At 39.5% G+C, this 24,630-nt stretch overlaps 1 protein-coding gene across 1 annotated transcript; it reads right to left on the bottom strand.

Annotated features, from left to right (window-relative positions):
- Nucleotides 1-15,025: 15,025 nt before the first annotated feature.
- slc25a48 (solute carrier family 25 member 48) lies at nucleotides 15,026-22,660 on the bottom strand. Its single transcript, XM_066716629.1, has 7 exons — nucleotides 22,419-22,660; nucleotides 21,343-21,386; nucleotides 20,844-20,915; nucleotides 19,116-19,368; nucleotides 18,285-18,554; nucleotides 16,812-16,945; nucleotides 15,026-16,083 (listed from the first exon to the last, which is right to left on the bottom strand). Exons 1-7 carry the CDS (start codon nucleotides 22,462-22,464, stop codon nucleotides 15,979-15,981), a joined length of 924 nt encoding a protein of 307 aa, XP_066572726.1. The 5' UTR covers nucleotides 22,465-22,660; the 3' UTR covers nucleotides 15,026-15,978.
- Nucleotides 22,661-24,630: the final 1,970 nt, after the last annotated feature.

Here is a 24,630-nt window from a genome sequence, read left to right as displayed (position 1 = left end):
CACCAAGTACTAAGTCGAAGGGGTCAAATACTTATTTCCCTCATTAACATGCAAATCAATTTATAACTTTTTTGAAATGCGTTTTTCTGGATTTTGTTGTTGTTATTCTGTCTCTCACTGTTAAAATACACCTAATATTAAAATTATAGACTGATCATTTCTTTGTCAGTGGGCAAACGTACAAAATCAGCAGGGGATCAAATACTTTTTTTCCCCCACTGTAGGTACATAGATCTTATTGGAAGGACACGTAGAAGGGGCAGGATTGGTGGAAAGCTCCCTTTGAAGTTCATCCAAGAAATTCCAGTTGATTGGGGCAACAATACAAGAGGGTAGAATTGGATCATTGGATAGGGGTTCATGAACCGAGTCAAACTGGCGAGATAGAGCGTCTGCCTTGGTGTTTTTAGATCCAGGGCGATAAGTCAAAGTAAATTTAAAACGGGTGAAAAATAATGCCCAGCGTGCTTGACGGGGGTTGAGACATTTTGCTCCTCGAATGTATTCCAGATTTCTATGATCCATGAGTACTAGAAATGGATATTTGGATCCTTCCAGCCAATGCCTCCACTCCTCAAAAGCCAACTTTACTGCCAAGAGTTCCCTGTTACCGATGTCATAATTCCTCTCCGCACGTGATAATTTCCTTGAGAAGAACGCACAGGGATGGAGCTTTGGTGGTTGACCGTGTCTTTGAGAGAGCACTGCCCCGACGCCGTTTTTAGAAGCATCTACTTCTACCACGAAAGGGAGATTAGGGTCTGGATGCTTGAGGACTGGAGCAGTGGTAAACAGGGACTTAAGTTTCTCAAAGGCGACCTCAGCAGAATCCGTCCATGATAAGCGACGAGCAGAGCCCTTTAATAAAGAGGTTAGAGGAGATGCGACTGAACTGAAGTTTTGGATGAAGTGACGATAAAAGTTAGCAAAACCCAAGAAACATTGCAACTCCTTAATTGTTTGATGCTGCGGCCACTCAGTTACTGCTCTTACTTTTTCGGGATCCATGTGAACTCCACTGGCATCGATGATGTATCCCAAAAAGGCCACTCGCTGTCAATTAAATTCACATTTCTCGGCTTTGATATAGAGTCCATTTTGCAACAAACATTTCAGCACCTGTCGAACCTGGGAGATATGTTCCGAGAGAGTAGAGGAGTAAACCAGAATGTCATCAATATAAGCAATCACAAAGCGATGAAGATAGGGACGTAGCACCTCATTCACAAAAGCTTGACTAGATATTCATAATGTCCAGTGTTAGTAATAAAAGCTGTCTTCCACTCATCACCTTTTCGAATTCGGATTAAGTTGTAAGCACTACGCAGATCAAGTTTTGTGAAGTATCGAGCTCCTCTTACCTGTTCCAAGCCAGCCGGAACTAAAGGTAAAGGATACCTATACTTAACTGTAACTGCATTAAGTCCCCTATAATCAATACAGGGTCTTAAACCTCCTTCTTTGCCACAAAGAAGAAGCTTGCTGCAGCAGGTGAAGTGGATGGCCGAATTATGCCTTGTGCTAAGCCTCCTTAATGTACTCTTCCATGGCCTGCGATTCTGGAAGAGAGAGAGGATAAATTCTGCCCTGAGGTGGAGTAGAACCAGGGAGAAGATCAATGGCACAATCCCAAGAACGATGTGGAGGCAGAGAGGAGGCTCGGGATTTGCTGAATACGGCAGCCAAATCTTTGTATTTCGGTGGGAATTCGGGCGGAGTTTACAGAAACGGACTCTTGATGTGGGTGGCTCTGCAAGGTGAAGTAAGACAATTAATAAAGCAATGTTCTCCCCAAGAAATAATAGTCCCCTTGATCCCAGAAATGACAGGATTATGATGAACGAGCCAAGGATGTCCAAGTATTACATCAGCTCCAGGAGAGTCGATCACTAGAAAAGGCAGTTTTTCAGAATGCCGGATTCCGATGGACATGGTGATTGGCTTGGTTTTCTGTGTAACTGGACTGGAACCGATGGGTTGGTTATTGATTGCTCTGACATTAAGTGGTGGTAGGAACGGTGTGAGAGGAAGTTTCAAATGCTTTGTAGTTCTTCTGTCTATGAAGTTTCCTGCGGACCCCGAATCTATTAATGCAGACAGAAAGACGTGTTGATTGTGGAGTTGAATGCGTACTGAAAGCATACACTGAGCAGGTGATATCAGGGGACAGGTACTTACTGGTTTCCATGTAATTGCCGAAGTAGATCCTGGCAGACTAGGACAGGCGTCTCGGAAAAGACCAGATTGACCACAATAAAGGCAAAGGCGCTGTTGAAGTCTCCTCTGTCTTTCCTTGGCAGGTAGTCGAGTCCTTCCTATCTGCATGGGTTCTGGATCTGTGTCAATGCTAGACTTGAAAGATGATCTATTGAATGACCGGGATGTAGTAGATACAGATCGTTTGTCTCGGGATCTCATTAGGTTATCAAGTCTGATGGCTAATTGTATCAATTGCTCCAGATCGAGCGAGTCTCCCTTGCAAGCTAATTCTGCTTGTAAATCATCACGCAATCCACGACGAAAGAGAGTGATTATTGAAGGCTCACCCCATCCGCTGATCTCAGCCAAGGTCCAGAACTCCAAAGCATAGTCGGCGGCAGAAGAAGTACCCTGACGGAGAGAGAATAGTTGTTCACCAGCGTCCTTCCCGGCTGTCGGATGATGGAAAACCTGTTTGAAGTGTTCAAGAAACGCTGGGAGAGATCGTGTTATTTCCCCTCTACGAGCCCATACAGATGATGCCCACCGAAGAGCCTTTCCGGTAAGTAGCGTAATAATAAAGGCAATCTTGGCGTCATCAGAAGGGAAGGAAGTTGGTAGATGGGCAAAATACAAAGAGCACTGTAAGATAAAACCCTCGCATCGGTCTGGTGAGCTGTCATATTTGTCTGGAATAGCCAGATGTACAGATCTGTTGGGAACTGGAGGAGCTCAAGGGCCGGGGTGTGCTTCTGGTGTTGTCTGTCTGGTGGACTCAAATAAAGCAGGCAGTCTTTTCAGTAGCTGTTCCAAAGTGGAGTTGATCTGTCTTAACATTTCGTCATGTTCACCCAATAATGCCCCCTGAGCCATCAAAGCTGCTGCAACATCTGGTAAAACCGCTGGATCCATGTTAACGGCGAAGTCTTCTGTGACGTCCTCAAGGACCAAAGGAAAGGATCCAAGTGCAGGCTTAGATATGAAGCAGATAATCCGATAAGGGCAAAACGAGAGAGAGATAACAAGGACAATCCAAGGTCAATCAATCAGGCAAACAGGCAAGTAGGGAGATCCAAAAAAGGGGTAAACGAGAGAGGGTAGCAAAAGGTCAAATACACGGTTAAGCAAACAAGAAACAAGGCTCGGCATTGATCTGAGAGAGAATGCAAGTCTTCACGAAGAAGCTAGGAAACAGAGGGGTTTAAATACTGTGTAGCAAAGAGGGTTTGAATTAGGTGAATGAAAGACTAACCAATCACAGGAGAGGAGGACAGAACAGGTGCACCTGGAAGGAAAGAATGTGGAAGAACTGGTTGAACTGGACTAAGGAAAGGAGAAGCACTAGAGTTAGTATTCGGGAGAGGGAGACCTCTGGTGGTGAACTAAGTTAGAAGCAGGGGAGACCGTGACACATACATAAATGATTAGAAAAAATAAATCAGGCTTTATAAACATGCAACCTTTTACGATAATAATAACCACCCTAAAATTAGCCTAGCATTAAAGAATTAGATCTGAAATGACCTTAGAAGAGATGTACCCAGGCGAAGGTGAAACATTATTTTCATGGGCAGGTCTATCTTCAAACATCACAGTCTCTACTTTCAAACAGTTCCCTTCAACCCTGCTTGCGTTAGACCTATACATATTCATCAAGTCCAACCTTTGTTTACTCATGTTGTAGATTGAGAGCAAACTCTGAAAACCATATTTCCTGCATTTGTTTTTACTAACTTATGTCTAGATAACACATTGTCCAATTCACACACACATACACACTCATTACAGTACAAATTAATTTGACAAGCTTTTATTTTGCCAAGCTATTTGAAGTATTTCAGTACACTATTACAGTTGTATATCTAAAAAAGGAGTGAATGTTCCTAACAAGGGAAGCAATTCTCACAAGCTAGGGTCCTGATTACTTTAAAGTAATTAATTTGGAATTTGAATACTTCTACTGTCTGACCACATTTTATTTATCACCTTTAATAAATTACTTGAAGTAGGTGACCTATTTTCATGTTTTTCTTCTTATAATAACTTAAGTGTAACTAGGTCTTCAATGTTGTCTACTGACAGGGGCTAGTCAAAGACAATTCCCCGTAGAGACTTTGGGAGTGCAGATAGTTATCAGATCTTCTGTGAAAGTATTCCAAAATCCCTTGAGTCAAATTGAATTTTTGTTTATTATTGAAATTATATAATATGATTGACAAAACACAGCTTGTTTGTGAAAAAATAAAGCCTCATTGTTGAAAGTGGGCTTACAATATGTTTTCTTGCGCTTTGACTTATTAAGCATGTGCAGATGTGCAGGGTCCTCTAATAACTTACTTTAACTGAGAACAGTCAAAATAAAGGCCAAACGTTTCTAATTCTGAAACACATTACATTTAAACTTTCATTTCCAGTCTTTTGATAACTATATTGTTAATTAAAATTATTAGAAAATATTCTAATTTAGATGGACTTTTCTGATATTCAAATAATTATATAATGACGCATGACTTACATTAAATTTGCAGAAGTTGGGACAATCCACCACAATGAGGGATGGGTGCCACACCATTTTTAAAATGATATATCTGTTTCATGAATATAAAACAGTTATAATAAAAGCTGTAAATATGTGTGAAAACATATTTTAAATGTGTATTTATTTTACATTTAATACAGCCTTTTTTCTTTTTAGCCCATCCCACAGTATTTATGTCTTTATTTAGGTATGATTTATGAAAAATGTTATGAAAAGACCATGCATTTTACTATTCACCCCTTTGAATATATTCCCATTATTTGGAAAACTTTCCTGTCTGATGTACAAAAAAAATCTATTAAGTAGTAATCAGTGGTGTATTTATATATGTGCCTTATATGTATGATTATGCAGGACTGCCGCAAGGGCTGCTGGGATTGTGGAAGAGGAAGAGGCCTGTATTGTTAACCACGCCCCTTTATCATAAACTGTACGATGTCACACCGTGACGTCACAATGTTGTCCACAACATAAGCTTAGTTTATGAATTGCCTGGTTACCCTGACAGTCAGTCGGACTAAAGAACAGACTAAGGCTGGGATTAAATCAGAACATTGACCCACCCGCTAATCAAAAACTACAGAACTCTACTGTTGTGGCTTCATTTTCATTAAGATGCTCTCTTCTAATCATAAATGTCACCATTATGATGAACAGGTTTGTAGTGCTATTAGCCGATGGGTCAAAATTTTGATTTAATCCGGCCCTAAATCATACAGATGTTTCAAATCTTTATTCTTGTATTTTCTCACATAGAGATACAATTGCCTCATCAGGCAGATGATGATGGTGATGCTTATGATGATTTTAGAAGTAGTACTAACACTATTATTTATTTCTTCTTTTTTGTTTAGTTGTTTTTGGTATTTCATGCATTCTTAGTTAAGATATTCATGCTTCCCACTCATGCATTAACGGATTTCTCCGGGGTTTCTGAGGAAGTTTTATTTATTGTCAGAACATTAAGCAGCATCCCTGATCATTAGTGCATTTGACAGCCATTACTTTCCATTGCCTTGTATAAACAAGTTATCTCGAGTATAGCTCCAATCAACCATGCAACTGAGGCCTCTGAAAGATATTTTGCACGTCTGCCTCACACTGTTACACGAAGAGGGCAAACTCTGCATCAAGTCACAGATGTTTTATCATTTTGAGAGCATATCCAGCTGTTTTTCGACACACGTAACTGTGCACAATGTTTACATTTCTGAAGTCGTGACCCCAATATTTAATATCATAAGCTGAGATTTTGTTTTTGCTATTAACAAACCCGGATGTGTGCCATACATTGTGGTTCTCTCTTGCAGATCTCATGTTTGACAATATTTTCTTTGGCAGGTGTATACTGATCCCCCCCACCCCCCCCACTAAACTCATACAACAGGAACTGCATTCTGTGTTGATGATGTACCCAGTATATTAATCTAGCACACATTATTTCTAAAGGCTATACTTGACCATTAGTAGGAAATGGGTAGTAAAATAGTGAGATGAGATGTGAGAAGAAACAAACCCCTTGCCTTCAACAAAGAAAAGTGGAAATAAATCTTATGTACATTGGATTTGAGTGGGAATCCACATGCAGAGTATTCAGTGTCAAAGCCAGGTCTCTGAGTGCTTGAATTAAAAAGGAACAATGATGTTCCATAAACATCTGGCAGAGAAAATCAACTTGCACATTTTGAGTGCAAGTTATTGCTTTAAGTGTTCGCAGAGTGCAGCTGACACAGAGATTCAATCTCAATAATAGGGAATACTTCACTGTTGTTCCCCTCATCACTAGAAGGGAGATGGGAAGGATCTGAAAAGTCACAGAGGGGCCACAACTGTGATAGCCATCACTGGCTGGTTGGAAACAATGGGGCTGCTGGGGCGCAGCGAATGGGATTGCAGCTCGACGTGGAGCTCATGCCATTTGGAGCCCCTGCAGACACAGATGTGCGCCACTGAACCTTGTTTTCTGCTTCAATGGACAGCAGCCTCTTTAGATATGGGAGGAAGAAAAGGACAGCAAATGTGTTTGGTAACTCCTCCCACTTTTAGGATTCTAATTAGTAAAGCCTTGCTTGCATCAGTGGCTCCTATTTAATAGCAAATGAAAAAGAGTGTCATTATACAGCTTAACAAAGGTGTTTTGTTTTTGTGCAACAGAGGTCTGAAGTTTCAAAAGATTCTCAATCATTTGTTACCAATAAAATTCTGTATGAAAGCAAAATTGCCAGAGGCATTACAAAGCCAGTGCTCTGTATTGGCCTGTAATGTAAAACCACTCTGGCTGTTTTATGTGGGCATTGTTGCAGCTGTGTTTATACAATCTGAATGAACATTCAAGATGAACGGTTCCTACCTTTTCATTCCCAAGTTTAACATTTTGCGGTATATTTAAATGAAGACATTCATTATGAATGGAATTAAATACAGGAAAAATAACATGCTTTGCAGCTGTGAGAGGCTTTAATAAACAATATGTGTGCACTGTATTTGTTTTCTTATCAGGTCACATTTACTGCAGAGTTTAAAATTAAGAGGAAAGCAACTCATATAGATGCAGTTTTTTCATTCTGAGAGAAAATGTATAGGATATAGTGGGAAAAAATCGAATTGGCAAGTGATGAAAAATGTGTAACTGTGCCCACTATAAAATACAAAAGTATATAGAATCCCTTTGTCCATTTGTGACATTTAAGTATGTATATATACACTCACCTAAAGGATTATTAGGAACACCATACTAATACTGTGTTTGACCCCCTTTCGCCTTCAGAACTGCCTTAATTCTACGTGGCATTGATTCAACAAGGTGCTGAAAGCATTCTTTAGAAATGTTGGCCCATATTGATAGGATAGCATCTTGCAGTTGATGGAGATTTGTGGGATGCACATCCAGGGCAGGAAGCTCCCGTTCCACCACATCCCAAAGATGCTCTATTGGGTTGAGATCTGGTGACTGTGGGGGCCAGTTTAGTACAGTGAACTCATTGTCATGTTCAAGAAACCAATTTGAAATGATTGGACCTTTGTGACATGGTGCATTATCCTGCTGGAAGTAGCCATCAGAGGATGGGTACATGGTGGTTATAAAGGGATGGACATGGTCAGAAACAATGCTCAGGTAGGCCGTGGCATTTAAACGATGCCCAATTGGCACTAAGGGGCCTAAAGTGTGCCAAGAAAACATCCCCCACACCATTACACCACCACCACCAGCCTGCACAGTGGTAACAAGGCATGATGGATCCATGTTCTCATTCTGTTTACGTCAAATTCTGACTCTACCATCTGAATGTCTCAACAGAAATCGAGACTCATCAGACCAGGCAACATTTTTCCAGTCTTCAACTGTCCAATGGAGATGAGTGGTACCCGGTGAGGTCTTCTGCTGTTGTAGCCCATCCGCTTCAAGGTTGTACGTGTTGTGGCTTCACAAATGCTTTGCTGCATACCTCGGTTGTAACAGCTTGAATCAGTCGGCCCATTCTCCTCTGACATCTAGCCTCAACAAGGCATTTTCGCCCACAGGACTGCCGCATACTGGATGTTTTTCCCTTTTCACACCATTCTTTGTAAACCCTAGAAATGGTTGTGCGTGAAAATCCCAGTAACTGAGCAGATTGTGAAATACTCAGACCGGCCCGTCTGGCACCAACAACCATGCCACGCTCAAAATTGCTTAAATCACCTTTCTTTCCCATTCAGACATTCAGTTTGGAGTTCAGGAGATTGTCTTGACCAGGACCACACCCCTAAATGCATTGAAGCAACTGCCATGTGATTGGTTGGTTAGATAATTGCATTAATGAGAAATTGAACAGGTGTTCCTAATAATCCTTTAGGTGAGTGTACACCGATCAGCCATAACATTATGACCACCTGCCTAATATTGTGTAGGTCCCCCTTTTGCCGCCAAAACAGCCCTGACCCATCGAGGCATGGACTCCACTAGACCTCTGAAGGTGTGCTGTGGTATCTGGCACCAAGACGTTAGCAGCAGATCCTTTAAGTCCTGTAAGTTGCGAGGTGGGGCCTCCATGGATCGGACTTGTTTGTCCAGCACATCCCACAGATGCTCAATTGGATTGAGATCTGGGGAATTTGGAGGCCAAGTCAACACCTTGAACTCGTGATTCATCAGACCAGGCCACCTTCTTCCATTGCTCCGTGGTCCAGTTCTGATGCTCACGTGCCCATTGTAGGCGCTTTCAGCAGTGGACAGGGGTCAGCATGGGCACCCTGACTGGTCTGCGGCTACGCAGCCCCATACGCAACAAACTGCGATGCACTGTGTGTTCTGACACCTTTCAATCAGAACCAGCATTCACTTTTTCAGCAATTTGAGCTACAGTAGCTCGTCTGTTGGATCAGACCACACGGGCCAGCCTTCGCTCCCCACGTGCATCAATGAGCCTTGGCCGCCCATGACCCTGTCGCCGGTTCACCGCTTTTCCTTCCTTGGACCACCTTTGATAGGTACTGACCACTGCAAACCAGGAACATCCCACAAGAGCTGCAGTTTTGGAGATGCTCTTACCCAGTCGTGTAGCCATCACAATTTGGCCCTTGTCAAAGTCGCTCAGATCCTTACGCTGCCCATTTGTCCTGCTTCTAACACATCAACTTTGAGGACAAAATGTTCACTTGCTGCCTAATATATCCCACCCACTGACAGGTACCATGATCAGAATATTATCAGTGTTATTCACTTCACCTGTCAGTGGTCATAATGTTATGGCTGATTGGTATATATATATATATATATATACACTCACCTAAAGGATTATTAGGAACACCATACTAATACTGTGTTTGACCCCCTTTCGCCTTCAGAACTGCCTTAATTCTACGTGGCATTGATTCAACAAGGTGCTGAAAGCATTCTTTAGAAATGTTGGCCCATATTGATAGGATAGCATCTTGCAGTTGATGGAGATTTGTGGGATGCACATCCAGGGCACGAAGCTCCCGTTCCACCACATCCCAAAGATGCTCTATTGGGTTGAGATCTGGTGACTGTGGGGGCCAGTTTAGTACAGTGAACTCATTGTCATGTTCAAGAAACCAATTTGAAATGATTCGACCTTTGTGACATGGTGCATTATCCTGCTGGAAGTAGCCATCAGAGGATGGGTACATGGTGGTCATAAAGGGATGGACATGGTCAGAAACAATGCTCAGGTAGGCCGTGGCATTTAAACGATGCCCAATTGGCACTAAGGGGCCTAAAGTGTGCCAAGAAAACATCCCCCACACCATTACACCACCACCACCAGCCTGCACAGTGGTAACAAGGCATGATGGATCCATGTTCTCATTCTGTTTACATCAAATTCTGACTCTACCATCTGAATGTCTCAACAGAAATCGAGACTCATCAGACCAGGCAACATTTTTCCAGTCTTCAACTGTCCAATGGAGATGAGTGGTACCCGGTGAGGTCTTCTGCTGTTGTAGCCCATCCGCTTCAAGGTTGTACGTGTTGTGGCTTCACAAATGCTTTGCTGCATACCTCGGTTGTAACAGCTTGAATCAGTCGGCCCATTCTCCTCTGACATCTAGCCTCAACAAGGCATTTTCGCCCACAGGACTGCCGCATACTGGATGTTTTTCCCTTTTCACACCATTCTTTGTAAACCCTAGAAATGGTTGTGCGTGAAAATCCCAGTAACTGAGCAGATTGTGAAATACTCAGACCGGCCCGTCTGGCACCAACAACCATGCCACGCTCAAAATTGCTTAAATCACCTTTCTTTCCCATTCAGACATTCAGTTTGGAGTTCAGGAGATTGTCTTGACCAGGACCACACCCCTAAATGCATTGAAGCAACTGCCATGTGATTGGTTGGTTAGATAATTGCATTAATGAGAAATTGAACAGGTGTTCCTAATAATCCTTTAGGTGAGTGTACACCGATCAGCCATAACATTATGACCACCTGCCTAATATTGTGTAGGTCCCCCTTTTGCCGCCAAAACAGCCCTGACCCATCGAGGCATGGACTCCACTAGACCTCTGAAGGTGTGCTGTGGTATCTGGCACCAAGACGTTAGCAGCAGATCCTTTAAGTCCTGTAAGTTGCGAGGTGGGGCCTCCATGGATCGGACTTGTTTGTCCAGCACATCCCACAGATGCTCAATTGGATTGAGATCTGGGGAATTTGGAGGCCAAGTCAACACCTTGAACTCGTGATTCATCAGACCAGGCCACCTTCTTCCATTGCTCCGTGGTCCAGTTCTGATGCTCACGTGCCCATTGTAGGCGCTTTCAGCAGTGGACAGGGGTCAGCATGGGCACCCTGACTGGTCTGCGGCTACGCAGCCCCATACGCAACAAACTGCGATGCACTGTGTGTTCTGACACCTTTCAATCAGAACCAGCATTCACTTTTTCAGCAATTTGAGCTACAGTAGCTCGTCTGTTGGATCAGACCACACGGGCCAGCCTTCGCTCCCCACGTGCATCAATGAGCCTTGGCCGCCCATGACCCTGTCGCCGGTTCACCGCTTTTCCTTCCTTGGACCACCTTTGATAGGTACTGACCACTGCAAACCAGGAACATCCCACAAGAGCTGCAGTTTTGGAGATGCTCTTACCCAGTCGTGTAGCCATCACAATTTGGCCCTTGTCAAAGTCGCTCAGATCCTTACGCTGCCCATTTGTCCTGCTTCTAACACATCAACTTTGAGGACAAAATGTTCACTTGCTGCCTAATATATCCCACCCACTGACAGGTACCATGATCAGAATATTATCAGTGTTATTCACTTCACCTGTCAGTGGTCATAATGTTATGGCTGATTGGTATATATATATATATATATATACACTCACCTAAAGGATTATTAGGAACACCATACTAATACTGTGTTTGACCCCCTTTCGCCTTCAGAACTGCCTTAATTCTACGTGGCATTGATTCAACAAGGTGCTGAAAGCATTCTTTAGAAATGTTGGCCCATATTGATAGGATAGCATCTTGCAGTTGATGGAGATTTGTGGGATGCACATCCAGGGCACGAAGCTCCCGTTCCACCACATCCCAAAGATGCTCTATTGGGTTGAGATCTGGTGACTGTGGGGGCCAGTTTAGTACAGTGATCTCATTGTCATGTTCAAGAAACCAATTTGAAATGATTCGACATTTGTGACATGGTGCATTATCCTGCTGGAAGTAGCCATCAGAGGATGGGTACATGGTGGTCATAAAGGGATGGACATGGTCAGAAACAATGCTCAGGTAGGCCGTGGCATTTAAACGATGCCCAATTGGCACTAAGGGGCCTAAAGTGTGCCAGGAAAACATCCCCCACACCATTACAGCACCACCACCAGCCTGCACAGTGGTAACAAGGCATGATGGATCCATGTTCTCATTCTGTTTACGCCAAATTCTGACTCTACCATCTGAATGTCTCAACAGAAATCGAGACTCATCAGACCAGGCAACATTTTTCCAGTCTTCAACTGTCCAATTTTGGTGAGCTTGTGCAAATTGTAGCCTCTTTTTCCTATTTGTAGTGGAGATGAGTGGTACCCGGTGGGGTCTTCTGCTGTTGTAGCCCATCCGCCTCAAGGTTGTACATGTTGTGGCTTCACAAATGCTTTGCTGCATACCTCAGTTGTAACGAGTGGTTATTTCAGTCAAAGTTGCTCTTCTATCAGCTTGAATCAGTCGGCCCATTCTCCTCTGACCTCTAGCATCAACAAGGCATTTTCGCCCACAGGACTGCCGCATACTGGATGTTTTTCCCTTTTCACACCATTCTTTGTAAACCCTAGAAATGGTTGTGCGTGAAAATCCCAGTAACTGAGAAGATTGTGAAATACTCAGACCAGCCCATCTGGCACCAACAACCATGCCACGCTCAAAATTGCTTAAATCACCTTTCTTTCCCATTCAGACATTCAGTTTGGAGTTCAGGAGATTGTCTTGACCAGGACCACACCCCTAAATGCATTGAAGCAACTGCCATGTGATTGGTTGGTTAGATAATTGCATTAATGAGAAATTGAACAGGTGTTCCTAATAATCCTTTAGGTGAGTGTATATATGTATATAGAGGTCAGTATTATATTGGAGTATTAATTTGGATCCAAATGCTTGCATACGAATTTAGTGTTCATATTGGAAAATCAATTCACTTTGTCACCAATTACCAATTCATGCAATTCAAACTGATTCAAATTGTAAATAATAAAACAAATAATTGTTCGTCATGGTTTTCAAGTTCAGAATATTCGCCCTCAATCCAGATTTCCCTCAAGCTGTCACTGAATAATGTATCAGCCTGTACAAAACCACATTTAAAATAGAATATCCCACCAAGCTTCATGCCATTTAATCAGTGAAGGAGCATTTCGGCGTCTGAATTGCTCAGCATGAGAGGTGAGGAATACGGAAAGTGTATGCACAACAATCAGACACTCATCAACAGGGTTTCAATCAGGTGCTTAATCAGTTCTCATCAGACCCCATGCCTTGGCAAGAACGGAGGGCTCAAGTTAAGTTCTTAAGAGTCATGCTCAGTTTTGTTTGCCTCTCAGGTATTTGGCAACATGCGGCTATTTGAACACAATTATTTAGCCACTTTTAAGTCAGAATGCAACTTACATGTGTACATTTCATTGAATTACTGTGGAACAGGCAATTCCATTCACCATTTATCACCCCTATGGGTCTACAGCAAACAGCTGTTCAACACATTCCACCACTGACACCAGATAGTGAAGGCAGAGTTTCTGAGTGGTCTGTTCGATCTAATCATTGGGAGCTCCTGCAACAGTCAACAACTGATAAGAGTCAGATTTTGAGTTGGAAGTGTCCGTATTGTTGGGCTCCACTTCAGGAACCATCACATTTACAAAATGTTTCTTTGTAAAGATCATACAATTGCAATTTACAGTTGCATATCAAATCTTCAAGGAGAAAATCTAGGCAGTCTTGTGGATTTAATATCATATTGAAATACACTAGTACATTTGTCTTTGTCTTTAGTATCGCATGGACAGGTCCTAAGTAATCGGTCTGCTAGTTTGGTAGGGACATATTTTCTTCCTTGGGGGTAAGTTACAAAGAAACATATGTGAGCCACTATGTGTGTAACCTGCAGAAATGGATGTTGAAATCTGTGGTAAGTGACACTCAATCCTCTTCCCCCCGAGGTTCCACCCACACCCAGCCACCTAAATAAACTCCTTAAGGCCAAATACTAAAGATGACTTTCCGACTAACGCATCGTGACAGTTTTTACTTGGAAACTGTCATGTTATATTACACAGAACAGGATCGCAAGAATATCCTGCAGCCACATATGTGCAAAAGTTTCAGAACTTGTCTTTATCCCGCAGTTACCCTTAGCCTGTAATGCTTAGACAAAATCCTGGTTTAAGGACATAATTAGCGTAAATGTAATTACATTTTTCCCTCTTTTGTAAAATTCATTGGATCATTCCTTTCAATAATAACTAAATACGTTAGGCTTTTAATACTAGTGCATTTGAATGTTGATTGTGGGTAAGAGTTCAGACTTGGGTGACAGCTATGGGATTGTTCACTTTCTTCCTGAACAAATACAATTACCTAGAAGATCAAACCACCTTTGAACTGCTGATGTGTGTATATAGACATGGCCAATGCGTTTGTGGAAAACACTTTTATTATCTTCACGGTTGCTCAATTGTTTTTGACTTGACTTGTTTTCTTACATGGGGACATTGGTCATATGTGATGAGGGTTGTTCATTGTGTGAAAGTGTCTTTCCCTGGATTGTGTTCTTTTAAAGGCTTGTTGTGAAGACCAAGTGTAAGTAATGGCAAGTTTAAATTTGCATTGACTGTGTGGAAACCATTGGACAAATTACAACATAGTAACTGCACAAGCAATTTCTTTAGACACCTCAACCTCTCTCTCAGCTTTTGTAAGTCTTCAGTCAGTGGTTTACAGGTCAACAGAACAGTATTTACTGAAAAGCTAATTTCATAAAAAAAACTTTTCTGCATTCTGGATATAGACTTGTAATCATTATTAAATTATTAATATGGCAGCCCTGTTGAAGTACCATTAATTTTTAGGAGAGTGGTATGAGAGGGGTGAGGTACCAATCTTGCTAGATCTGATAACTGGACTGAATGTACACTAAAGTTAAAAAGCTTATGTCTGCCATTTGCAGGCTTTAAAACTTACATTCTTATAATTTACAGATTTCCTTAAGAAATCACATACAGGTTTAGCATCAAAAAATGCTTTAAAGAACCAAAGAGTAATAATACAATATAAATTAAAATGAACAAACATTGATTTTATTAGGTAACATTTACATAGCTGTAAAAAACAAAATGCCAAAGAAAGTAAAAGACAACCAATACTGTTGTTAAAGAAAAATCGAAATCCCTTTCCAAAACAAAATACTTTTTAAATAATATCAATGCCTACATTCAGAGCTGTAGTGTGGTAAGAGCTAGTACAGATGGTCTGGCGCATATGGACGATAGTCTCTCTTTTCCACGGTCATACACTCCCCCTGCTGATCTGCATTCTCTGATCAGAATTTCAATTTTGAACCTTATTCTCAGATTAGAGCGTGCTCTTTAAAACCACAAGAGATACTCAACACAGCCTGGCTTAAAGGCAATAATGCTAAGGCTTCCCATTGCTATTTCAGAATTAGCAATTTTAACATAACACACAGTGCAGCAATATATGCTTTATTATTAATAAATCTGGGAAGATCAGCAACATATGTACAAATATTTAATAAAATATCTTTCCTTAAACAAAATAATATATATAGTTAAGTATTCAAATTGTTTATTCTATTTTTTTTGTTATAAAGTGCTATCAATACAGTAATACTGATATGCATTCACACATTTTATTTAAACAAGATATTTTAAATTATTTTGGTTGTACAGGGTGATTGCCATGCTTTCATATTCATATAGTTTTACCTTTTCATTCATAAAGAACGCTCTTGCAAAACAATTAATGTAATCATATATTTACTTCATTTCTTTTTTGTAACTGTATATCCAGGCATTTTAACCATTATAAACATGTTGGTCTTTGTCTAATTTAAACAAGTGCTTTCTTAATATAAGAAAATAACAAGTGAAATGACAAGTGAAATGATCCACAATAGTCCAGGAAACTCCTGAAGATGTACAAAAACAGTTGGCATGCTGGGAAAATGTCACTCATGAAGAAGAGTGATGTCAATGGGGGCGCAGGGAGGATAACCCCAGCTTACAGACCTCTGAAGAACTTCAGTGAGAGTTCGTAGCCAAGGAACATCGTAGCACTCATGGGAAATCCACGGACAACATTCACTGTAGCCCCGCGGAAGAATATCTAGTATAAAATTAAATCTATTGTGATGGCCTTGAATACATTTGTTACAAGAATTACATGAGTTTTGTACAATAAATATAAAAGAACATACAACATAAAACTTTTAGAGCTCATAAAGCTCATAATAAATTCCATATGTGTATGTTAACCTGGTCCAAAGATTCCCGTTAAATTTTGAATGATTGATCATTTTAATTACAGCTTTAAAGAAGCTGAAGGACAAGTGAAGTCTAGAATTTGAAGTTTGTACTTCAGAGTACGTCACAGAACAAAAACTACTGATAAGAACCCAGCCAAATCAAATCCATGGATCACAGGACAGCAAGTGATGTGACCTGTCTTCTGACAAAATGCTTACCTGGGTGGAACGTACATTTCATTCTTCACAGATTACATTACTTTAGTTGATAAATAATCGTCTTACTCAGAAGACAAGTGTGACACATTCTGTAAATCCTTTCATAAGCACAGGGATCCAACCTGCCAGTAGGCCATTTTGGATGTGCATTTATATATATACAGCTCTGTAAAACATTAACTGCAAAACTGCAAATCTGCAAAATGATCAGTTTCTCTGGTTTTACTATTTATAGGTATGTGTTTGGGTAAAATGAACATTTTTGTTTTATTCTATAAACTGCTGACAACATTTCTCCCAAATTCCAAATAAAAATATGAATGGAATGGAATGGCTGCCATACATGTAGGGTTCCCTGCTTTTTGCATACCTGCAGGCCTTCTGTCTTGTAACTCTGTAAAATACAGTGGGCAATGCCTTTATACTTTCTTTGGTGAAGTGCATCAGCTTGAAGTCGACTCTTCAATACGTCTGCTGGTGTGGCAGTAAACCAGGAGATGGAACCTACAACATCAATCAGAGAACAAATCTTTGGTCCAGAATCTGAATTGTTTTGCACAATGTGTTTATTCAAAACTTCTTCTTGAGCTACAAAAGAGTGGGAAGGCTTGAATACTAATGCCTGCACAGTACATGGCTTCAAAGTTTGTCCAAATACAAACAGTACACGTTGCTGGGCTACCGAGTCGTATACGATTAGGTGCAGAGATCATTTTCCTTTTTTCTACACTGACAAAATGCGGATGCTGATTTGTCTTTAGCGCTGAGTAACCGCACACAACTTGGGGATATCAACATAAAATCGTACTGAAAATATAAAAAAAATATACAATGAATGTGAAGTGATTCTAGCACAATAAGGTTATTTTATGTGGTTTTCCATTAAGAAGCAACTCAGACTAAGTGATCAGCTCATAAGATGATCCATACAGATCCATATGTATGCTTGAAAGATTGTACCCTGGAGGCAGGATGTACAAGAAAGTAGTTAACAGGAAGTACAAGTAAGCATTAGTACCAGAAGGGGTACTATAACACATACGTATACAAAAGACACATTTTCTTTATATTCATATGTGTCATATACTAACAGCTGTGAAATTCAGTGTTACGATTGTGAGGTCATTTGACAAAACATCACAAAGTAATAAGTGTGAAAAAATGAAAATAATTTTGAAAATATGTGAAGTTGAAATTTCCTGCGCTTTTGGTACCTGCTAAATTTTGAGCAGATTAGTATTTTAATTAATACTTCAAAGAACACATTCTTCCAGGGGTTTAGAATTCTGGAATAAAAGGAGCAGCAATAAATTGTATATACAGTTAGGTCCATAAATATGTGAAGAGTGGCACAATTGTCATCTTTTTGGCTCTATATGCAACCACAATGGATTTGAAAGGAACTAATGTGCTTTAAGTGTAGACTTTCATCTTTAATTTGAGGGTAGTTACATCCAAATTTGTGTAGGAATTACACCCATTTTTATATGTGGTCCCCCCAATTTTAGGGGCTCAAAAGTAATTGGACAAACTAACATAATCATGAACTAAATTGTGAGTTTCAATACTTGGTTGCAAATCCTTTGCAGTCAATGACTCCCAAAACTGAAGGCAAAACGCCCCAAGAACAAGCAAGACAGCTGCAGTGCAGGCCTGGCAGAGCATCACCAGGGAAGAAACCCAGCATCTGGTGATGTCTATGGGTTCCAGACTTCAGGCAGTCATTGACTGCATACAGAGCCAAAAGGATGACAATTGTGTCCTTGTCCAAATATTTATGGACCTACCTATATCACTATACCGAAACCACTGGCAAGCTCACACAATGACATCCTTATCATACCTGCTATTCCACCTGCAAGCCAAATGGAACAAGGGTGAGGCGCAGCGTGTCCCTCTGGTGTCATCCAGCTGCAGAGCAGGGTGTAAGGAATGAAGTACAGGGCATATCCTGGGACGTCCCTAATGACCATGGCCCCAGTTCCTCGGTAAAGTCCATGGACCCCTTCGTTCTGTAGGATGCTGCTGATGCAGTGAATAGGTCCCCTGTACAGTGCCTGCTGATGGATCCCAACTGTGCGGAGGGGCACCTCCCCAGCAAGGTTCAAGTTCTCTTTGAATAGAAATGTAAAAAAGCAAACAAACAAAAAGAAAAGGTGAAGTGAGATTCTTTTCAGATCATCTTTGTATACTGATCTCCATTCCTGACATGACATGTTGGTTAATTTTAAAGCAAAAATCTAATAAGAGCAATGGTTTGGGATTGGAACCCTGCTGAGCTCCTATTGACATATCCTGTTGATTTATTTTTAATAATAATACAAAATAAAAGAGTGTAATAAAGCAAGTAGCTTCTGAATGCGTATCTCTTCCAGCATTTTAAGATTTTTGGGGTGTTTCATTATCATGCTTCATTGTTTTATTTCATCATTGTCTCTTTCTTGTTCATTATTATCATTATTATTTTGTCTTTCGCAATTTCTAAAGTATTTTTGTAATATTCCACTCCAGCAGTGGGTAAATTGCAATGCTCTGCAGTGAGAAATTCTGCCTAGATGTGGATGCAACTTATCATTTTAGACTTTAATTTGTAAAGAACAACAGGGCACCAGTACCCCCTTAAAGGATAATGATTTGTCCTGATAACATGACAGCACTAAAATGCTCAGTCTACCTGCGAGAACAGGCTGGGTCTGCATCTGCAGCCGTATTTTCACCAAATCCACCGGGGCCCCGAACCCTACAGAAATGAAGCCAGTCACCATGCTGGCCAGGGTGAGGTCCAACATATCAGAAGGGTGCCTCCCGTCGCCATAGCGAATCTGGCTAATAAGCCGCTGTGTGTTGCTGAAGACGCCAAATACCACCGAGTTATAGAGAGTAATGCTGGCCAGTGGGAAAGACAGGCCTTTGAAGAACCCAGAAACCTGGCAAGAGCAGAAAGTGGGGAAATGAGAAGTTACTGGCCTGCATGAGCTGCTAGTTGGCAGCCATAGTTTGTGTCTTGAGGATTGGCAGGACGTCTAAATCCTTTTATTATTTTTTGGACACGGCAAATTGAGGCCCAAGAAACTGTTGTTTTCCATCCAGTAACAGGTACTGGCAATAAACTATCAATGTGTGCATTATGCAACTGGAATTGTAACATGTTTTGAATACCAGCCCACACAGTAGAAAGACAAAGTGCATTGTTTCACATTCGACTTGATTTATAGCTTAGCCCTATGTTGAAGCATAAACAAAGTATTCATTATTGTGGAAACTGAAAAGAATGAATAAACTAACATACATTTCCACACACAGTCCATCATCTGAGAAGTACAGAAACACTCAGTATAGACAGAGAATCAGCTGTGTCTCTTATGAAATGGAAACAAAATCTAAAAAAGTATTTTTCTTTAAGGCCCTCTGTGGGTGTGATATCCACTCCTGAAAGTGTTCTGGTGAATGTTTAGTCTTGTGTAGAGCACGCGGCTCACTCAGAAGCAGTTTTGTCATCTACAGGGTCATTATTTATGTTTGCATAATCAACTGAAATCAAATCGTCTTGGTATGACAACATTATTTGTAATGGTAATGTTCACAGAGTAAGTAGGCACATACTTATTGTGCTTGCTATTAGATATGCTTTTTTGGTCTCTGATTCAATTATTTCCCACCCTGATTTTTGTCTATTATTATTATTATCATTATTATTATAAAATTAGCAAATGCTACATGTACAGTATGTTGCTTCAGTTTTTTAGTTTTGCTGTACACTTCTTTCTAATTGTGTTCCAGATGTTTCACAATGTCTTATTTCAGGGAACTTTTATCTATCAAGAAGTCCAATTTTACACAGAGATCACATGCAATACAAAGGCATTAGTTCAATATTAGAAGGGCAATACAAAAATACAAAAATGTTCCTATAAATAACATGAATGTATGTATATTGTGCCTTCCCTATATGTCTGTTCTTGCAAATATGACTTACAATCTAATATAATGTGGACTAGGTGTTATAAATGTGATTTTAGAATAGTTGAATCGTCCAGTGTCTGCGTGTAAGGCAAGTGTTTGTTGTGTTTAAAGACATTTTGCAAGGTATTGGATATGGCAAGTGTATTGAATTCTATAGTTCTTCATTTTAAACTTCATGTAGGAAGTCTTCTAGAAGTGAAACAAACACCCACCAGGTTTAAAATTAGGGCCATCAGGTAGTGTTTTTTATTTACAGAACATGCTTGAAAGTAATAAATAAGTACAATAGTAGTAATTGGTAAATGCAAAAGTGAGTATTCCAAAAATAATACAAATTGAACCATTTCAACACCTCATTGATCAGCTCATTCACAAACACACGGTTATTTTGTGTTTTATTTTTTATTTGTATGGGCACATCTTTCTGCCCAAAACTTACATTTTCTTTTTGGTAGATTTTAAGGATGCAGTGGAAGGTGTTTTTATATCCTTGGCCAGCTTGTAACCGTGTCTGAAAGACAGAAATGTGAATTGAATAGAGCTATACACGGGACCTGGAAGAGAAACAGAGCAAGCGTGACAACATAATGTACCCTCTGTGTTACCCAGAGAGAGTCAGAGCTAATGTGAAGGCCTCCTTGAAAAAAATGCATGGCAGCAGTCCCTATCTGGAAAACAGGCAATAACCCATTCCAGAGATGTTTTTGGAACCCATGAAGATGTGTAATGTTGTTAAAAGACCAGTATTTACCATTTTCGAGTACTTTCCGTAGGATACATATGGTGCATAAAGGCTTATATTGCTTTGCCATTGATGCCATCTTTATTGATTAAATGGTAATGCTTGTGTTGAACTATGCCTTCTATAATCAACTATGTTAGCTTCTGCACTATAGTTAACATCTGGGAAATTGAATTTCTAATCCAAATCAGATTACCTTTACAGTATCAAGTGGATGTCCCACAATAACACTGGAAGCTCCTGAAATACAAATACATGAATACATAAATAGACAAGAAAAAAAGAAGAAAGAAAGTGATCGCAGTGTTATTTCTCATTGAGACCTCATTGCTTTAATTGCAAATATAAATGAAACACTGCACAAAATACTGTGTTCTCAAAAAGGTTCCCATCAACAGTGGGCACGAAAGTGAATGTTTCCCATAGCACAACACTTAGTATCAGCCATACCCAATGTGTCTCATGGCATAGCTATTCTGCATGTGCTCCTGAAACCTATATGTTTCAATGACTGATATCCTGAAAGCTAATACTGCAGTACAAAACACCAAACTTGAATTATAGCAGACAAGGGAATTTATTTATATATATATTCTTACTGCTGTCTACAGTTATACTACAGTGATTTATTGAAATATACTACATAATTTGAACAGAAGCCAACTGATCAAGCCAAGTTTAATGTGCATGTGCCAAACATATCTACTTTCAGTTAGATGTGGACATATGACATAATAAAAAAAATCCAACACAAATTATAATATATCAATTAATACTTTAATAGCACTTTAATAAATATGTATAAAAACACAAATTTACAGAAGTAGATGAATTAAAAAAACACTTTGCCAGCAATAAACTTTTAACTAGTGTGTGTATGTTTTGCAACAAGTTAAAAAGTGTTATCAGTACTTCAGTACTCTGTAAAATGTATTTAGAAATGTAACTAAAGTAGGGTGCTTCTAAAGAAGATATATTTGGCATAGGTAGTCTATTCGTAATATATATATATATATATATATATATATATATATATATATATATATATATATATATATATATATATATATTAGATAGATAGATAGATAGATATACAGCTCTGGAAAAAATTGAGACCACCCCAAGTTCAGAAATCAATGTTAAGTGGTCTCATTGTATGTATAAGATGAACATGAGATGATTTATTATTATGATGTGTTAACAAATTTGTATTATGCCAATTCCATTAGATATTACAATATTTCAAAATAAAAAAACACAAAATATACTCACCCCCTATCCATCCCGCTAGAAAGTCATCTATATCAAAGCAGTTCATTTCGTGCTGCAAATCCAACTTTTTAAAAAGGACCTTTTAGTCTAATACATCAGATCATTGATGCCACCTAGCTATGGCACACACCGAGAGGGGCAGAGATTGAATAGTGCTCAGGTATTGCTGTCTGAAGATCATCTATGATCAGTGAGTTTTCACAACATTGCAGGAATAACCTGCCAACAGTGCCTCGCCAGCCGCTGCCTCTATTTACGCTGGAGGCGTTTCCAGACCAGACAGGGGTTAAGTATGTTCAACCAATGACACAACATATGTGTTTACATGTGTTTTTTTCAAGTATCAGTTGTGTTTTTCTACGTGTTCCTCTCTGAAGACTGAAATCTGCATAACTTTCATTGCGTTTATCTCAACTCATTTTATAATGCCTTCAGTTTGATTTGTCGCTTTAGCGCTTTGTAATGTATCTTTGATTGATGTCCTGCCAAGTTCAACATTACCACAAGCTCTCGCTTTTTCCTTTAACAGCCTGTCGTAACACTTCTGTTATGAAAGGATACCACTAAACTGGACATTGCCTTAAAAACAGCTAAGAAAATACACAATACATGAGATTGAAGACTGATTGAAGTATATGGCATTCATTTCTGACTTCCTATACAACGTAAGTTCTAAGGGAATATACTAGTAATAATAATATTATTATTATTATTATTATTATTATTATTATTATTATTAATAATAATAATAATAATAATAATAATAATAATAATAATGTGACACCTAATTACTATCAAAACCTATGCCTAATGTTTGCCTGATTGTTTGCAGAGTACCTGACTGTTGAGGGAGATCACCATGGGCCACACAATAACCTGAATAATGACTACACAAGGTACTGTTATCAGTAACTAAGACTTTTCATAAGATTTGTGAAATTTTGTGTGCTATTTGCTGAAAGTGTTGGTTTTTTTGGCGGGCTTTTACCATGGTGTACCATCGTACACATGCTTGATATAAATCAGAACAGTTAATATTAACAGCTAAGTGTCAACTTGTGTTCCACCAAAAGAATAAAGATAATACATTTATAGTGGTCATATTTAAATGGCAAATTACCAGTGAAAAAGTGTTCTTATTCTTTAGATGTGTCCTTGCAAGCACATCCCCTTTTTAAACTTTTTTAAATTTATTTTTTCATATTGTCATGAAAAAAACGTTATTCTGGATATGTTGCATTTTATTATGTTGTAGTATACAATGTGCATGGTCATCTAATAATATTAGCATTTATACATTTATCAAGAGCTGTAGCTTTCTTGTTTTTTGGACAAAATATTATCTAGGATAATGGACTTTGTCTTACTTCCTTGTTATCTTTTCTTGACAGGATATTGTTTTTCCCCGTATTAACTTGTTACATGCTCTTTCTCTGGGATATGGAATAATTACTTAGAAACTGTGTGGTAATTGATTGAAAGTCTTTTAGCACTGAAAAACACCTGAAATGCACTCTTTGTTTATCTATATTGTGTTCCATTTATTTAAACTAAAGCAAACTAAAATTGGATAGATTATGTATAACTTCTCAATGGCAATCCACTTGTACTGAGGAATAAGAGGGCATTTAGTAAATACATATTCAGTGATGTCTCAAATGTTTAAACAGACTGTTACACTGTACAGGAATGACTTACTAATGGGCAAAAGGCCAAGTGCACTGCACCAGAACACAACACTCATCATTAATAATTTTAAGAAGCAGCCAAGGGTCGTGTGTAGGAGTAGGCACACATAAATCCCCAACATTGCACAGAAACACTGGGTGAGCATGACTGGAAAGACATACGTAATTTAATTAACGTACAGTTATTAGCCATTGTAATCAATGTTCTTGAGTAGGGAACACTCACACCCATCTCAGTAGTTCCTTTCCATTTCTACGTCTGTGTTGCAGAGTCAGCAACAGCTGAAACTGTTACTGCAGCTGTAACTACAGTATCTTCTGTGCTATATATAGTGCTGGTCTCGGGTTACCTGACATACATTTTTGGTTTTACTTCAGATTGGAATGATCTTTCCCATTTGTTGAATGCTAACGAAAGTGTTTGATAGTTACGTCTTGCAGATCTCAGTGGCATTATCAAATTAATCTCATGCCATGTTCATCAGTAATCACCACTGTAACACTATGGGAAGTGGTCATCTGCT

This window comes from Amia ocellicauda, chromosome 11, assembly GCF_036373705.1.
Source record: "Amia ocellicauda isolate fAmiCal2 chromosome 11, fAmiCal2.hap1, whole genome shotgun sequence".
NCBI lineage: Eukaryota > Metazoa > Chordata > Actinopteri > Amiiformes > Amiidae > Amia > Amia ocellicauda.
This window is presented reverse-complemented; position numbering and strand designations above follow the sequence as displayed.